Source organism: Amborella trichopoda, chromosome 8 (assembly GCF_054954075.1).
Source record: "Amborella trichopoda isolate Santa Cruz 75 chromosome 8, AtrichopodaSantaCruz75HAP2 v2.0, whole genome shotgun sequence".
Taxonomy (NCBI): domain Eukaryota; kingdom Viridiplantae; phylum Streptophyta; class Magnoliopsida; order Amborellales; family Amborellaceae; genus Amborella; species Amborella trichopoda.
This window is the reverse complement of record NC_142343.1, coordinates 33,736,829-33,755,012: the sequence shown is the minus strand read 5'-3', so window position 1 is coordinate 33,755,012 and position 18,184 is coordinate 33,736,829. Positions and strand designations below refer to the sequence as shown.

Below are 18,184 nucleotides of genomic sequence, written 5' to 3'. Positions count from 1 at the left end.
AGAGCCTCCACAATTGTCATTTCAGTTGGGGTATTTACCTTATGTTAAGTACAGATCTTGGATAATAATAATAATAATAAGAATAATAATAATAATAATAATAATAATAATAATAATAATAATAATGATGATGATGATAATGATAATGATAATGATAATGATAATGATAATAATAATAATAATAATAATGATAATGATAATGATAATGATAATAATGATAATGATAATGATAATAATAATAAGAATAATAATAATAAACAACGTGGACGACATATTAAGCCCAAATTGGGGTTTTGACTACATTTTTCAAATTGGGGTTTTGACTTTTGCGATTATTAATTGATATATTTTGTAAGAGATTTTTCAACTCTTGTGAGCCAAGGGATTTTGGTGTGGTGTATTTGATTCTTTTTTTGCAGCCACAATTTGCGTTGAATGGTTATGGTCCTCTATTTCTATTGTCTAGCCACAGTTTGCGTTGAATGGTTATGGTCCTCTATTTCTATGGTCTATTTTGTGAAGAAAACGCAACCCACAATTGCGATTTTGAGCATTTAAGTCACTGGCAGTTTGGTAATTTTTATTGGTATCTTCAAATGGTTTTGATTGAGGCGATTTCTATTCTTTAATCGCCCTTGTTATCGATCAGGTCAGCCTTATGGTTCTTGTTATCTCCTTATAATGGCAGATTTAGAAAGTAACTCCAGCATGGAACTTTCTATTGTTCTTTTGAATGAACTTAATTATCTTGCTTGGTTAACAGTTCTTTCTCATTCTCTGCTTGGAAAATCTAAACTTAGACATATAATTAGGAAGAATATCATGAATCTTGATTTCAAAACCTCAAAAGAAAGTATTGAGAAATAACCCTTAATTGCTAATGAGAAATATGAAACAAAAAAGCCTCAAAATATTGGACGTATAGGCTCTAACAATTATCAGCAACCAAGTAGCAACAATAGTTCTTCTTCCACATATGATTCTTCTTCTTCATTCTCTGACATAGGTAACCCTGATGCTTTCATGTCTTCTAATGGCAATATTCCTTGGATAATAGATTCAAGAGCCACAGATCATATGACTAGTAACTTATATTCTTTATCCAATTTAAAAAATAACAAAAATATGAACCCTGTGTCTATTGTTAATGGTTCCTTAATTCCTGTTCATAGTGTTAGTAATACAAATTTCTTCTCCAAGTCTCATAACTCTGAAGTTATGTTTATGCCATCATTTTCCTCTAACTTGATGTCTGTTAGGAGAATTACTCAGATCATAAATTGCAATGTTATTTTTTCTCCCAACTCTGTGATTTTTCAAGACCTGACCATGGGGAGGAAGATTGGTGAAGGAAGACTGTCTCATGGGTTATATTTATTGAATCAAGAGAATAAGGCTTTAGTTGTCCGTCAAAATAATTTTGATATTAATAATTTGTGGCATTAGAGATTTGAATACCCCTCAGATAAAATTTTAATACCCTATCTATATTTAAACTCTCATTCTTGTGAAGTTTGTAAATTCTCAAAACAAACAAGAATTCCATTTCAGTCTTTTATGCATGTTTCAAATGAACCGTTTTATTTGATACATTCTGATGTGTGGGGACCAGCCCCAGTTGATTCTTATGCCGACTTTAAATATTGTGTTACTTTTATTGATGATTGGTCTCATGCTACTTGGCTACATTTATTGAAGTCAAAAATAGAAGTTTTCTTTGTGTTCAAATAATTTTCTAAACTGATTTTCACTCAATACAATGGCAATATTAGAATTTTGCGGACTCATAATCGCACAGTGTATGTGAACAAAGCTTTTTCTGAGCATTTATTAAATCTTGGTATTATACATAAAACATCATATGTTGGAACACCTCAACATAATGGAGTTGCTGAAAGGAAAAATAGATGCCTTTTAGAAGCCACAAGGTTTTTGATATTTCTAATGCATGTTCCAAAAATTTATTGGTCTAGATCTGTTTTAACTGCTTGTTATCTGATTAAGAGACTTCCAAGTAAAATTATTAAGGATAAATCTCCCTTTGAAATTTTGAAAAATACAAATATTACTTTGTCCCATTTGCGAGTATTTGCATGCGGGTCTTATATTCATGTGGCTGAGCACAACCAAGATAAACTTGAAAAACGTTCCAGTAGATGTATCTTTCTTCGATACTCCTTTACTAAAAACGAATACAAATATTATGATCCCACAACCAGAAAATGTCTATTTCTGAAAATGGTCAATTTGTTGAAACAAAGTTCGATTTCCATGACATATTGGAGTGGTTTAAAAAATAGAACTCATGAGGAGTGTTCAAGATGTCATTTTCCGTTGCCTAATATTAGTGCCAATGATGTGTCTAACACACCTAGAACAAGTCATGATAATCAAGTCGAAGCTAAAGATACCTCTAAAACTCACCAAATTGGTTTAGAAGAAGAATACTTCACCGTAGCCGTAGTCCCACTTGAACCCCCATTGCGCAAGTATTCTCATATCTCTCAACATTCCCTTTGACTTCAAGATTTTTATACTTACCATGTAGTTTATTATCTTGTTCAAAATCATATTTTCTATGAAAATATCTCACCTAGCTATTTTGCTTTTTTTACTTTTGTTTTTAATAATTATGAGCCAACCAATTTTCAAAATACTATTTCTCAACCTGTGTGGAGGAAGACCATAAAAGATAACCTTCAAGCACTTGACAAAAACCATACTTGGGATATTGTCAAGTTACTTAAAAAGAATAAAGCAATTGGATGTAGATGGGTTCATAAAATCAAATATAGTAGTGATGGGTGTTGAGAGACATAAGGCCTGGTTGGTGGACAAAGGATTTCCCAAACTTATGGAGTCTATTATAAAAAGACATTTACACTAGTTGCCAAGATGAATATTGTTCTTATTCTTTTTCCATCGCAGTTAATTATGGGAGGTTTCTGCATCAAATGGATGTTAAAATTGTATATTGACATGGTGACCTTGAAGAAGAAATCTATATGAGTCTTCCTCTAGGCCATTATAAAGAAAAGGATAAAGGTTTTGTATGTAAATTAAAGAATGCTTTGTGTGGACTTAAACAATCACCTCGCGCATGATATGTCAAACTCAGCATAGCCTTAATGAGTGTCGAGTTTCTTAGAAGTTTAGCTGATTATTCGATGTACATAAAAAATGGGAACTTCAGGTACAATAGTTGTACTCATTTATGTTGGCAATATTATTATTACAGGTAATAATAAAGAAAATGTCATGAAACTTAAAAATTATCTTCAAGTACAAAGACCGAATATAGAGCTATAGGTTCAACTACAAGTGAATTGATGTGGCTAAAATACCTACTTTGAAATATGGGGCTCCCAATGGCCAATCCAATGGAGATGTTATGTAATAATCAAGCATCTACCATATAGCCTTCAATCAAGTTTTGCATAAAAGAACCAAGCACATTGCAGTTGATTATCACTTTGTGAGAGAAAAGATTCAGTAATAAATTGTTAGTACTCCTTATGTTTGAAGTGCAGACCAACTTACAGACATGTTTACCAAAACTATTGCAAAGACAAAGTTCCATCAACGACTATCTAAGTTGGGCTCCATTGATATCTACGCACCAAGTTAAGGGGGAGTGTTGACAGTTTTAGAACAGCTACAGAAACCAAATATTGATTTTTCTATCTTGTATAATATGAAATATTGTAAAATATTAAGTTTCCTATATTGAGTTTCATGTTTTGTAGGATTACTATTGTAGTGAGATTTCTTTCCTAAAAGACAAAAAAAATTAACTTTATAAATCTCTGGTAAAACAGAGTAATCCCTATTAATGAGAATTTGGTTTACCATCCGTAGATGTAGGCACCATTGCCGAATCGCGTATATCTTGTCGGTTTTTTTTCTTTCTCTTTCGTCTCTATTTCTTTTACTACAAATTCTACACTTGGGCAAGTCCAAGTGGATTCCCAGTTCTGAGACATTGCTGCCTACCATTTATGTTTGTTAATGTGTATTTCTTTCGCTTGTTTCCATCCAAAGATAATCCCACCAAGGTTCATTCCCAAGTAGAATAATGTGCAGCAAGCTATTTTGGTGAAAGTGAAAAGCGATGTGTTCTAGAGAACTCTGTTTTCCTACTTTCACATCAATGCTTGTGAGATGAAAAGAATTGTTGCTCCAAATGGTTGCCACGTAATGTCAAAATGACATCCATTAATACTGTAATTGTCCCTTACCATGCCAAAGTTCATAGAGCTCTCCATATACGATCATTATGAGATTGGAAAAGAAGCCAAATAAGGAGTTCGGTCCATGAATATTTCTTGTCGGTGAAAGATAGCTCTCTCGTAATGGCTATTATTTTCAGTTAAAACACCACCTAAAATACCAAAAAAGAGAAAAATAAAGATCAATGCTCGTTGATAAACTGGGGCCACCAGATAATTTGACGACTTTTGGAAGCATTGGACAACTTTTTTCTCATGAGAAGTAAGGTTGAATACAAATATAACCAATGTTTCAAACTCGACTCGAGCCTCGAACTTAGCCCCGGCGTATTCAAGTTACTCGACCGAGTCTGCAAACATACACATATTATTGCTCAATACTATTGGAAGAGATGAAAGATCTATTAGGAATAGAGATATTGAAAACGGTCAGCAGCAACATTTTGGTAGTTAGTAGATTTTGAAAAACTTTGAAAATTTGTTCTGGTTTACTCATTCTACAAGTCACAAGCTAACATTCAAAAGAACTGGTGCTTCAAATTATTCATTTCTTTTACGATATTTGTAGAATGGTCTCAAAGCATATGTGCTCAGGGTGGTAGCTGTTACAATATAATGTTTTGATTTCTATTCGAACCCTTTTTTTTATCAGGGAAAAATTTATATAGAGCTGAGGCTCTAAACAATCAAATTTGAGCCTACTTCAAAAATTTTATTAGAAGATGTTGTTTTGATGCTCAAATATCTTCAAATTGATCATCTCGACATCAAGATGCATGGACATGAGAACAAATTGAATTTCAAGTTTTGGAAATAATGCATTTTGTTACGTATTTTTGGACCGTTAATTTTCAAGATTTTTAAGTGTTCATAGATCTGTCGCTTTATATTATTTTTTAAGCTTTAAAATTTATAAATAAATATGAAAATATATTTTAATGCTATCACAAAGATTTTCAATAATGAAACCACATTTCTCGATATTATTTGAAAGTAAGCTCTAATTTGATTGTTTTTTTATCCACCAAAAAAAAAAAAATTTGCTCAAAAACTTTAGGTAGCACATCAATTCAATGAAATTAAGTGAAGATGATCTCAAAAGTACCGGCCCATTGCACAATGATTTGATTGTAGGTGCGTCAAATTATGGTAAAAGAAGAGAAAAAGTTGATGGTGACTTAACATTAGCTTGAATTTTCAGAGTGATTTGATCGATAGAAAATGAAATGGATGCGGGAGTGGTGCGATTTTTAGTCTTGGAAAATTGTGCTTGAGACTATTTTACTTTTGGTACAAATCATATTCACCTTTTACTCATTTTAGACCTTAAATAGGGTCTTGAGATTATATCGATTATCAAATCATCTATGGTCTATGAATCATTTAATATTTTAATTATGTCTTTTGATTTAATTTCAAAATACTAATAAAAACTTGACAAAGTTTCTATGAATCGGCTGATGCATCTATTTAAAGACCTCCTCTCTGCAAAATCTATTTTAGCGATGGATATCGGATTCAAAATTTTAGAGAATGAAAATCTCAACCGTGATAAGTAGCAATTTAAGAATAAAAAGACCTATTGTATATTTTTCTTATTTTTAATTACCCTTTATATCTCACTAAAGGTACCCAAAAAGACAAAATTTGTTGTGGATTAAAGTTCCTATTGTACTTCACATTTCTCTTCTCCTATTTTCCCAAATTTGTTAGGCTTTAACATTTATTTTTTATTCGAGGTTTTTTTTTTACTTCATCATATAATCCTATCTTTGAGGCCGGAAATGATAAGCATCGCAAGAATGCAAGAATGGATGGATAAAATAAGGATATAAATGAAACAAGTATAGGACCTTTGATAGGAGCCATCAGGCTAGGCCGGACTTGAATTTAAGGCCAATTAGTCTTCTAAGTATAATTAGCTATTTTAAGAATGCATTGCGGCCTTGGAGGTAGTACGATCGAGCTTCATGACGAAGTCTCAAACTCCATTTCACAAAATGATCGGGGCTCAAATCCCTACTGACCTACCTTGTATTCCCTTGAAATAAGTACTTGAGATTGGGACTTTCTTGAAATTTACCCAAAAACCCTTAATGGATCAACAATGGGCCTTGGAATTAAGACCCAATGGGCCTCATTTACGGCTTTTCTAGTTTAGTAGGGTGTAAATGGGGCGGGCTGCACCACGAGGCCTAGGATTGGAGCCCCTTCGTTGGGCTTGCTTGACCAGCCAAGACAAAAGTTTAGGGCTGCTAGGTTAGCAGGCCTACCCTGAGCTTGTTTGGCTCAGCCATTGGCACCTTTGTTCAGAAAGGCTGGGTGGCTATCAGGTCAGGTCAACTTGCTAACTCGGCAGGTGCACCTGCTGACACAGCGGGTCCACCCGAACCAATTCTTGTTACGGGCTTGGGTGAGGTCCACATTTTGGATCTAGGGGTTCAAGTTCGGGTTCAGGTTTGGGTAGGCCCGGATGCGACCCGTTGCCCCCTTACGAAAAGCTTACTACGGTAGTAACATGTATAAAATCCTAGAAATTTGAAGTCCAAATAGATTAACGGTGGACCTTTCCAACATCAAACTTTGTGAGAAGGTATATTTTGGATATGGAACAGGGTAGGAATATGGTAGAGAGAATTCTAGGACAATGCCCCTATGAATGAGTTTTTGTAAATGCAATTTGGATAATGGAATAAGGGAATCATATTTGATTCCTATTGTTGCTAAAGTTGGGATGTCGCTACTGGAAAATGGAAAGAGAACCACAAAATTAAATTCCTATCCTTTTGATCCACATTTCCTTGTTCTTGTGATCCAGCTTGGACTATTATTAAGTCGCACCTCATGGAAATGAGGGAAATTTCAGCTTTTTGTTTATTTTTCAAAAGCGCAGCTGCTCTTTTTGCGGTATTTTTAGGACCAGCAAAGGGTCAAGCTAGCCCTGGTCCGAGCCCGGCCAGACTCTTATTGGGGCTGCCCAAGCTCAGTGTGGCCTGGACTGGGCAATGGGGTCGGGTGCTAGCCCTGGCCTGAATAATAGACTTAAAGAAGAAGAAAAAAAGCGGAGAAGCATAAGTCTGGGCCAAGTCAGCCTTGTCATGACCAGGCCAAACTTGGTGGCCCAAACCCTAGTTTTTCAGGTCCGAGCGATTAGGTTGGGTCGTCCTACCCATTGCCAACCCTATTTTTAAATGAATGGGGAGAAAATAAATCGTTATCCATCAATACCATGTGCAATACATATTGTTAAGAGCTCACGTACTATGCTCCCACTAGAGCAAACTTTATATTTACTCCCTCAATCAAAGACCTACTTGGGGGGATTTTTCAGTTAGAAATTTGGAAAATCACTTAATAATCACTACATCGGATAGAAATACGAGGGAACTTAGGGTGGTTTTAATAAGCAATAAGATGAAAGAAAATAAATTTAATAGGGCGGGCCATGTGCATCATATACCTAATATAGCACCGGTTAGGAGGGGTGATTTTGTTCAAATGGAAGGCTATCAAAGAGCAAAGGAAGGCCCAAAAAGACATTAATGAGAGTAGTAAGAAGAGAAATAGTGATTTATGTTCTGATTGAGAGTATGACCATTGATGGAACAAAACAAGATTAGTGTAGACGACTCTAAATAGTTGGAATAAAGCTCCGATGATGATAATGATGGTAGTGACCTATTCATTTTTAGAGGATTTGCTTAAAATTAAAAAAAAATGAATTTTTAATTTTGGACACTTAATCTTGTCCTTCAAAAATTGACGGGTCTTTGTGTTCAATATTGAGACTATTTTTATTTTCTTCTAGTAAATAAAGAGTTCAATTTAGAAAATTTATTTTAACTGAGTTTCTATGAGTTGAAGAGGTTATGTTCCCAAAATTTGGGGTCCTAAAATTACTTCTATATTAGATTTTACCCGAGGGAGTATGTGAACATTATACTTCCACAAGAGTAAAAGTTATTTACATTCATTAAAGGCCTGTTCGGCTCTGGATTAATTAGGAACTTGTGTTTGGCTCAAAACCCCCGTCCCTTATTTTTTGAATAATTTCAATTTTGGCTTTTGCGTATATGTTGCTTGGATAACATCTAGATAATACCTAAGTTTTATATTTCCAGTATTTGGAGCCATCTATTTGTAAACATGGTATTGCTTATAGTACTACTTTTCAAAGTTGTAATGATTATTTTTCTTCCTAATGATTTTCAAATTGTAAGGCATATTTTGAATATCCATTCAATAGAGGGTGAAAAGTGAGCATATTTACAGGTTATAGAGAAGCATATATCCTTTCTAATATTGTTTGAAGCATATTTCCATTAAGACTTCGATATTAAAATGTAAATATAAGTCTTCCTTCTTTATTTTTCAAGTTTTAATTATAATTTTTATTGTCTAAAATATAATTTATGCCAAATCAAATATCCACTTAAAAATAATTCACAATCATGAGTATTTAAAATTACAAGTTGCCTTTAGTTCTTCTTTTCCTTTCCTGAAATTTTTATTTTAAAACACTAGATTAGCTAATTGAAAAATAAAGTTTTGACAGTTATAGAAATCAGATATTTAGTTTCCTATCATGTATATTACAAGATATTGCAAGATATTAAGTTTTTTGGCTGCCCCTCTTTCTTACGCCGGGGGGGGTGGTGCCTTCGCGTAGCTCGGGGGCCCATAGAAGAGAATATCGTACAGTGAAATAGCCGCTAGTGCCATTTATAGAACTTATAAAATATAGATAGATGGGGCCCCTTGGAGAAAGAGTTTATTATTTTTTGGAATTACTATTGTAGTGCGGTTTGTTTATTAGAAGACAATAATTGTAACTCTATAAATTTCTGCTAAACCATAATAATCCCTTATGAATGAGATGTTGGTTTATCCTCCGTAGACGTAGGCACCATTGCCAAACTACGTATATGTCTTGTTAATTCTTCTTCTCTTTCTTTCATCTCTATTTCTTTTATTTCAGAATTTACATGGTAACCTTCTTGGATACTCCTCTACTCAAAAAGGATATAAATATTATGATCCCACAACCAACAAATTACATATTTCCAGAGATATTCAATTTGTTGAAGCAGATTCTTATTTTCATGACACATTGGATAATGGTTTGAAAAATAAGACTCGGAGGGAGTATTCAAGAGGTTGTTTGCACTTGCCTAATATTAATACCAGTAATGTGTCCAACACATCCGGAACAAGTCATGATGATCAAGCAGAAGCTAGAGATACATCTGAAACTCACCAAACTGATTTAGAAGAAGAAGACTCCGCCATGGGTAGCCCCCATTACGCAGGACTTCTCGTATCTTTCAACTTTCCTCTAGACTTTAAAATTTTATACTTACCATACAGTTTTTTATCCTGTTCAAAATAATATTTCTTACGAAAATATCTCTCTTGAATACTTTACTTTTTTTAGTTTTATTTTTAATAATTCTTAACCAACTAATTTTCAAAACTTTATTTCTCAACTTGTGTGAAGAAGGCTATGAAAGAGGAACTTCAAGTACTAGACAATAACTATATTTGGGATATCATTAAGCTACATACAGGGGAAAAAACAATTGGACATAGATGGGTTTATAAAATCAAATATGATAGTGATGGTCTATTAAGAAACATAAGACTAGGTTGGTGGCCAAAGGTTTTATCCAAACTTATAGAGTCGACTATAAAGAGACTTTTGCACCAGTTGTTAAGACGAATATTGTTCGTTTCTTTGGTCTATCGCAGTTAATTGTGGGTGGTTCTGCATCAGATGGAAATTAAAAAAACATTCTTATATCGCGACCTTGAAGAATAAATCTATATGAGTCTTCCTCCACACCATTATAAAGAAAATGATAAAGGCCTTCTATGCAAATTAAAGAAGGCATCCTATTGCCTTAAACAATCTTCTCGTGCATGGTATGCCAAACTCAGCACAGCCTTGACGTGTGTCGGGTTTTATAGAAGCTCAACTGATTCTTTAATGTTCACAAAAAAGGGAACTTCAGGTACAACATTTATGTTGATGATATTATCATTACAGGTAATGATAAAAAAAACATCATGAAAGTTAAAAACTATCTTCACAAGAAATTTCAGATCAAGGATCTTGATCAACTAAAGTATTTTCTCGATATTGAAGTAGCACGTTCAAAAAAATGACTCTCCATTTATCAAAGGAAATATGTATTAGATCTGTTGAAAGAATCTGAGAAACTGTGAGTCAAACTTGTTTGACACTCATGTTGATACTAATTACAAACTTAATTCAATAAATGAAAAACCTTTAGAAGATGTGGGTCCATTTTTAAACTATTTTTCTCAAAATGCTTTCAAATTCAGCAGGTAGACTACCAAACTAAGATTGTAGCCTCATAATTGGAAAAATATTGTTTAGTACTGCGAGTACCAAATATCATCATGGCTTAATAACTTGTTTGTCAAAATCCTATTTTTAAACAAAAATAAATTTGGTACTTTCAGTACCGATTTTTTTTCTCTCACATAATCAAGTATGATATTGTCAATGCTAAATTCTTTTTTCTTTTTCTTTTTTGAACATAAAGCAGTTTGATTCTATGAAGACAGAACTTAATCCTATGAAAAAATAAAAAGAAGGGAAAATATCTCCATATCCCTTATTTTTAAATTTCATTTCTTAATAGACCCAAGTTTTCAAAAAATATATTTGAACCACCTAGACACTTTAAATCTGCTTTTTAACCTAAACAAATGTGAGAAAGATATGCTCTTTCTAAACCTAATCCCTTTCTCTCTTAATTTATATACCTAAACTTCTCTCTTTCTCTCTTTTCATCTTGTTTTAATCCAAACACATCTATCTCTTCCTGCATTTATCCAAATACCTCTCTCTCCACCCGGTAACTTCTCACTACCATGAATCTCTTTCTTCTCATGTTTATCTAAACACCTCTCTCTCGCCTCCCATGTTTATCTAAATACCTCTCTCTCTTCTTGTGTTTATCCAAACACCTTTATTTCTTCTTTGTAACCTCTCACCACTAAAACACCTCTATCTCTCTCTGTTTATCCAAACAAATCTCTTCTCTTTGGACGCTTATTGTGTATTTGGGAGGAGAGAGAGTGAGGGGACAGATGGGAAGCATGAAAAGAGAGAGCGGGAAAAAAGAGAATGGGGGGTTAGAATTTGGGAGGAGAGAGAGTGAGGGGACAGATGGGAAGCATGAAAAGAGAGAGCGGGAAGAAAGAGAATGGGGGGTTAGAGATGGGAAAGATGCAGAGAGAGAACAGGTGCGGGGAGAGAGGAAGAGAGAGAACTTTGGGAGGATGGCTTTTAATAAAGGCATGTCTTTTTTTATTTGTTTGGCCCAAAAAAAAGATTTAAAGTAGTTCAAGGGGATTAGAAAAAATAAAATTTACAATTTTTATGCCTCAAGATATCTTTTAAAACCTTGGGTCTATTGTTAAATGAAACCTAAAAATAAAAAGTATCAAGATATTTTTCCTAAAAAGAAGAATATGTTCAATATTGACAAGTACCGAAATGGTTCCTATTTAATACTAAAAGTACATAAAATTTCATTAAATCAAGACCATGTTCAATACTCCTTGTACAAAACATTATTTTCCCAATTTTGAGGCTGCAATAGTTGAAGTACTTTTTGACTTCGGAACTCAAGGCACTCTAAAAAAATAATAAGTTGAGAAAAAAAGAAGAAGAGAGAACCTCATAAAATTCAAAATTATGAGGATATTTCTTAAAGGCAAACTTTCTATGCTTCCCCTACAACATAAAATTTATATGCTTCCCCTTATCCAACCATCTGTTCTGAATGGAGGACTAAGATTGCTCCAATCACAATGTCATGTCTCTACACTATTTTATTTTTAATTTTTTTCTATAAATTATTTTGATACCAAATTTTGGATGTCCAATCCTCTATTAAACTCCCACCATTGAAAAATATAAAAAAATATTTTTAATAAAATAAATGACCAAAATACCCTTGAAAATTTCAAAAGGTATTTTGGTCATTATATTTTATCGAAGTATTATTTTCAATATTATTTATATGTGCGCCCTAATGAGAAAAGGACACATACCAAATTTCATATTCATTCAATTTGTATAAAAAAATTAAAAATAAAATATTTTGAGACATCGGATCTAAGATTAAACGGTGAGTGGCTCTCTTGATCAAAATTGGACAGTTGGATGGTAGGGGAAGCATAGGTCTTATGGAAAGTATAGAAATCTTTCCCATTTCTTAAAGGGAAAAAGTTTATGTGGAGCCTAGGCTCTGAACAATCAAATTAGAACCTACCTCAAAACTTTCACTAGAAAAGGCTGTTTTGATGCCCAAATATCATCAAATTGATCATCTCGGCATCAAGATGCATGGATAAGAGAAAAAAATGGATTTCAAGTTTTTTAAATAGTGCATCTTGTAACTAATTTTTGGACCGTCAATTTTCAAAACTTTCAAGTTTTTATAGATCTACTTAATCTGCACTATTTTTTAAGCTTTAATTTTATAACTAAATATGAAAATATAATTGAAGGTTATCACAAAACTTTTCAGTATTGAAACCATATTTCTCGACACTATTTGAAGATGGCCTCTAATTTGATTGTTTAGAGCTTCGGCTCTATACAAACCGCACCGCACCCTTTCTTAAATATATAAGAATAAGAGATATTTATGTTAATTTCTCTAATATTTAAAAGTTTTGAAAATTAAATTGATTGTGACCGTAGTTAGCAAATCGGCGATTAATCGTCGACGTTTTTTTGAAAAACATTTAAAACGACTTTTTTTTGAAAAGTTCATCAAAAAATCGCGTTTTTTTCATTAAAACGTTAAAAACGTGTTTTTTGGAGAACGAATTAAACGGGCCCCAAAAAACCCATTTTTACTTGTATTTCTTTTAAAAAAAGGAAAAAAAAATCCTGATGTGTAATTTCTAAAAAACCGTATTATTTCCATAAAAAAAAAAAAAAAAAACCCCTGTTTCTGCAAATTTCATAATCTTCATATTCCTGAAAAAACGTATTATTTCCATCAACAAACATAATCTTCTTGTTCCTACAAATTCCATAATCTTCATTCTCCTAAAAACCCCCATCCCCAAGAAGCCCATTTGATTTTCTCTCTCTAACAGAGAAAACCCCCATCTCCAATTTTGAAGAAGCATACCTTATTTTCAATGAGGCGCAGGTCTTCCAAAGACCTTGTTGTTCTATCGAGCTTCCTTATCAGTGAGATCAGGGGAGAAAAGAGTTTTATTGAGCTTCTTCCTGTTCTCAGGTCTTCCAAAGCCTTGCACCAACTCTTTCCCAAAAGTCTTCAAGCTCACATATGGTTCTGAAGAAGCAATGAAAACAACTCTAAGTATAAAGTAACCTTTATATTAACCATACTTATAAGTGACTTAACCTTAGTTAAAACATTTAATGATAAAAAAAAGAAATTGTGCATTTTTTTGGGTATATTGATATTTATTAAAGTATTTAAGTAGATTTCGCTTTTTAAAGTAGATTTTGGGTATGTTGATATTTAAATAGATTTGATATTTGTTGATATTTAATTATGCCTTTTGTTTTTTTTTTTTTGGGTATGGTGATATTTAAGTAGATTTGATATTTGTTGAAGTATTCAATGTGAAGATTTACATGGTGTATGTTGGGTATGTTGATATTTAAATAGATTTGATATTTGTAAAAAAAGTATTGTACATTTTTTTGGGTATGTTGATATTTATGTAGATTTGATATTTGTTGAAGTATTTAATTTAAAAATTTATATCGTGTATTTTTTTTTGTTTTTTTTTAAGTAGTTGTGATTTTTGTTAAATTATTTAACGTGAAAATTTATATCGTGTATTTTTTTTTTGGCATGAAGTAGTTGTGATCTTTGTTAACTTATTTTATTTTTTTACTCCGATTTTTTTAGCCTAGTCCGATATATTGACCATATCTTTACATGAAGTATTTTTGCGGATCTGTATTTTTTATCCGATTTTTTCATCGGACTTTTTAAAATAAATTTTTTATTTATTTTAAAATAAACCGATTTATTGAAAATCCCCGACTTGCTACCTATGATTGTGATTATTCACTCTCTTAAATACCAAAATTGATAATTAATAGTGATTCTTCCCCAATTAGTAATTATCTTATACGACACATAAAGACCTTATCCTTCCCCTCTCAAAGCAATATCTTGAGATTCCACCAAAAATGAAATTGCCTATATTACCTAAACAGATCGTTTCCTTATTTGACAATTAATAGTGATTCTTTCCCAGTAAGTAATTATATTATTGCCTATATTACCTAAACAGAACGTTTCCTTATTTGACCATTAATAGTGATTCTTCCCCAAAAAGTAATTATCTTATACGGCACATAAAGACCTTATCCTTCCCCACTGAAAGCAATATCTTGAGATTCCACCAAAAATGAAATTGCCTATATTACCTAAACAGATCGTTTCCTTATTTATTGTAAGGGAAATTTCGCCGAAGATTTCTCCCTAAACGAAATCATCCGAAACGAAATAAATTGTGACGAAATAAAATTGTCCGAAACTTAAGTATCCGAAATAGTGTGACGAAATAAAATTGTGCCGCTAAAGCTGACACGGGTACACGCGTCATGATTTTAAAACTTCTTTCACTTTACGCAACCAGGAAAATCGGGTGGTTTTAAGAACCGCTCGATTAAGCCCTGCAAAAACGTATATATGGTAAGTAGCCTCGTTTTCCCCTAAAAATAAGTATTCACATTTTATTTGTTTTTGACTGTTTCGCACTAAAAATAAGTATTTACATTTTTTTTTTTTTTTGACTGTTTCGTCCTAAAAATCAGTATTCTCATATTAACTTTTATTGAGTCCTCTATATTAAAATTTGATTTTAGAATCATATTTCTGTGTCACAAAAAAATTGGGCTTAGAGCCATCATCGAAATTTCTGTGTAAAAAATGCCGGAGGTGGAATTTATTTTGTTTTCATTAAGCCTATATATATTTCATCCAAAATTAAAAAAGAAAGAGGGTAAAATCGAAAGCGCACATGAGAGGTTGAGCACATTATATCAAACCATAACATACGTTTTATTAAAAAAGGGACACCATAACATGCCATATTGGACTCCAAAATACCAGCAAACATATTTCTGTCAAACAAAACTATGGACAAAAACCCAAACAGACTCAAAAAAACAAACCAGACAATCTCTCACAAGTAAACACACTCAAAAGCAAAATCAAACCTAAATCTAAACCAATCAAATCCCTTACATCTCTCTACCCCAATTGTTCAATCCAGAACACCTCTAACGCTTTATTCAGAATGCTCTTAAGAAGTGCGAATTCTAGGGCACCAGATTTATTATAGAGAGAGAGATCAGATTGCGAGGACAAGGCCAGGAACCGACCTCCCGCCCGCACCTGGCAGACTGCTCTCCCAAACCGGCGAGCAATTCAGCACCGCAGTGCTCGAATTGGAGAGAGACGAGCGAACCGGGTTAGAGAGAGAAGCCGATTTCGAGAGGGAAGCAGGCCGGCCAGAGAGAGAAGAATCGGCACTTGGGTTGGCCTCCGAGAATCGAGTCACGGTGACAGAAGTGTTGAAATACTCTCGGAGCTGAGTGATTACCCCATCTCTCACAGTCCAAGCGTGAACCCAGAAGGTAGAGAAAGAGCGACCCTCTGCGATGACAACGGGGCCGAGAGAGGCCACCGACTGAGGCGAGAAGGTGAACGAGCCGAGGGAGCCTTTTCCAGAGAGAAAGCGCATCAAGTGCTGGAACGTGGGTGGACCGTGAAACCACCACTCTAGATCGGGGGCGAGCAGCTGCTGCAGCTTGCCCGCATCGCCGGCCGCCAGGGCCTCGTAAAACGCCAGGACCGCCCGCTCACTGACCTGATCCTCCAGGCTTATCTCCTCTGCCTGAGCCGCCAGTTCTTGCCTGAAAACGAAGAGAGAGAGGAAAGAGAAAGTCTAGAGAGAGAAAGACGCCTGAAAACGAAGAGAGTGACGAAAGAGAAAGTCTAGAGAGAGATGGGTGAAGAGAGAAAGAGGGGGGAGAATAAGGTTGTTTTTCAGGGGAAATGCAGAGAAGAAAAAGTGTAGCTCGAGCAAGAAATGGAAGGGGATCGTCAGCAAACGCGGATGAGGGGGTATTTATAGGAAGGGAGCAGGGAAAAAGTGGCTATTCACGAGGGACCCGGTGCACCGGTCAAGCCGCCTCACCTTGAACCTTCATCGTAATTCGGCAAGGGGGTGTAATTTGTATAAGGCTGCCCTAAACAAATAAATAAGGACACGGTTTCTATGTGTCCACGGACCCACATGTAGAAATGCGGGCTCCTTAATAATTTTCTTTTTGAATAGAGTTTGATTTTACTTTTGGGAAAAATTTATATAGAGCCGAGGCTCTAAACATTCAAATTTGAACCTACCTCAAAACTTTCACTAGAAGATGTTGTTTTGATGCCCAAATATCCTCAAATTGACCATCTTGACATCAAGATGCATGGGCATGAGAAAAAAATGGATTTCAAGTTTGAGAAATAGTGTATTTTGTAACGCATTTTTGGACCGTCAATTTTCAAGATTTTTAAGTTTTCATAGATATGTCAATCTACACTAATTTTGAAGCTTTAAACCTTATAAATAAAGATGAAAATATAATTTAAGGCTCTCACAATGATTTTTAGCATTAAAACTGCATTTCTCGACATTATTTGAAGGTAGGCTCTAATTTGATTGTTTAGAGCCTAGGCACTATACAAACAACACCCCTTAATTTTTAGGGAATATATAATCTTTAACATGTAAATTATTAATATATAATAATAAATAAATTAAAAAAACTAGAAATGATATTTTTTAGAGAAAATATTTGAAGAGTTGATTTCACTTTTTCTTTGGAGGACTATTATTTATGGTGCAAATTTACACTTTCTTTAGTGGATGGTGTAGTGGATTAGATGCACCAAACAATTCTCCATTAAAGTAAGGCACACCTTTATAAGAGAAAAGTTTATATAAGAGTGAGGCTGTAAACATTGTAATTAAAGCACACCTCAAAAATTCACTAGAAGATGTTGTTTCAATGCCAAAAAGTCCTCAAATTGATCATATCAACCTCAAGATGAATGAACATAGCAAAACAAAAATTTCAAGTCTTAGAAAGTAGTGTATCTTGTATTGTATTTTTTTACCATTGATTTTCAAGGTTTTCAAGTGTTCATGGATCTATTCAATCTACACCAATGGTTTAAAAACCGGATCGGTGACCCGGATCGGGCTTTCCAAAAACCGATCCGGATCGGGAATCGGGTGAATCGGTCATAATAAAGCTTCAAAAAAATCCGAAAAAATTATTAAAATTCATTATAAATATTGTTTTTTAGGAATTCAATAAAAAATGAGGGTACTCCATTAAAAATTTTCATGTTTTTGAATGAATATGCGAATATTGATATGTTCTTTCCCTGCAAGAACCGCCATTCAACATTTAATTTACATCACACAAAAGGATAAACATAGAATTATCATGGAATAAGTATATCAACATACATGGACTACAATAAAGCATAAAATTAGTAACATACGATCTAAAAATAAAATGATAAACGACGTTGTTGATCTTCTTGGTCACGCTGGTGCCATTGATTGAATTCGTTTGACAATTCATTGATTCGATCTAAAAACGAATCATCGATATTAGCGGGCGTCTGACTATTCCCAAATCCCTGAGTGTTAGTGTTTTGTTGTGTTCCCAATCCAAAATCCCCGAAGCTTGTCCATCCTTCATGCTCACCTGCACTGTCGTGCTCATCCCTACACTGTTGCTGTTGGGACTCGATATGTGAATAATATGGCTGTGATAGGGTGGCCTCAGAATCATCATCTCTCTCATTTTCTCTTAGACCCCCTTCCCACTCTCCCTCATTAGG

The 18,184-nt window shown here is 33.9% G+C and overlaps 1 protein-coding gene and 2 long non-coding RNA genes across 4 annotated transcripts; 1 reads left to right on the top strand and 2 right to left on the bottom strand.

The window, feature by feature from the left end:
* The first annotated feature begins 421 nt into the window (after positions 1–421).
* Positions 422–3,722, top strand: LOC148781034 (uncharacterized). Its single transcript, XR_016060807.1, has 2 exons — positions 422–649; positions 3,531–3,722. It is a non-coding gene; the product is annotated as an uncharacterized LOC148781034 (long non-coding RNA).
* On the bottom strand, positions 592–13,589 carry LOC148781033 (uncharacterized). Of its 2 annotated transcripts, none has more exons than XR_016060806.1 (2): positions 13,412–13,589; positions 592–4,381 (listed from the first exon to the last, which is right to left on the bottom strand). It is a non-coding gene; the product is annotated as an uncharacterized LOC148781033 (long non-coding RNA). The 2 variants fall into 2 exon arrangements; XR_016060805.1 differs by lacking the exon at positions 592–4,381 and adding an exon at positions 10,155–10,427.
* Positions 13,590–15,310: 1,721 nt separating this feature from the next.
* Positions 15,311–16,319, bottom strand: SAG20 (senescence associated gene 20). The gene has a single exon (XM_020673860.2). It carries the CDS (start codon positions 16,014–16,016, stop codon positions 15,624–15,626), a length of 393 nt encoding a protein of 130 aa, XP_020529519.1. The 5' UTR covers positions 16,017–16,319; the 3' UTR covers positions 15,311–15,623.
* Positions 16,320–18,184: the final 1,865 nt, after the last annotated feature.

What these genes read in the sequence shown, in the direction of transcription:
- SAG20 (XM_020673860.2), bottom strand. Translation starts at nt 16,016, where the DNA reads ATGCGCTTTCTCTCTGGAAAAGGCTCCCTCGGCTCGTTCACCTTCTCG.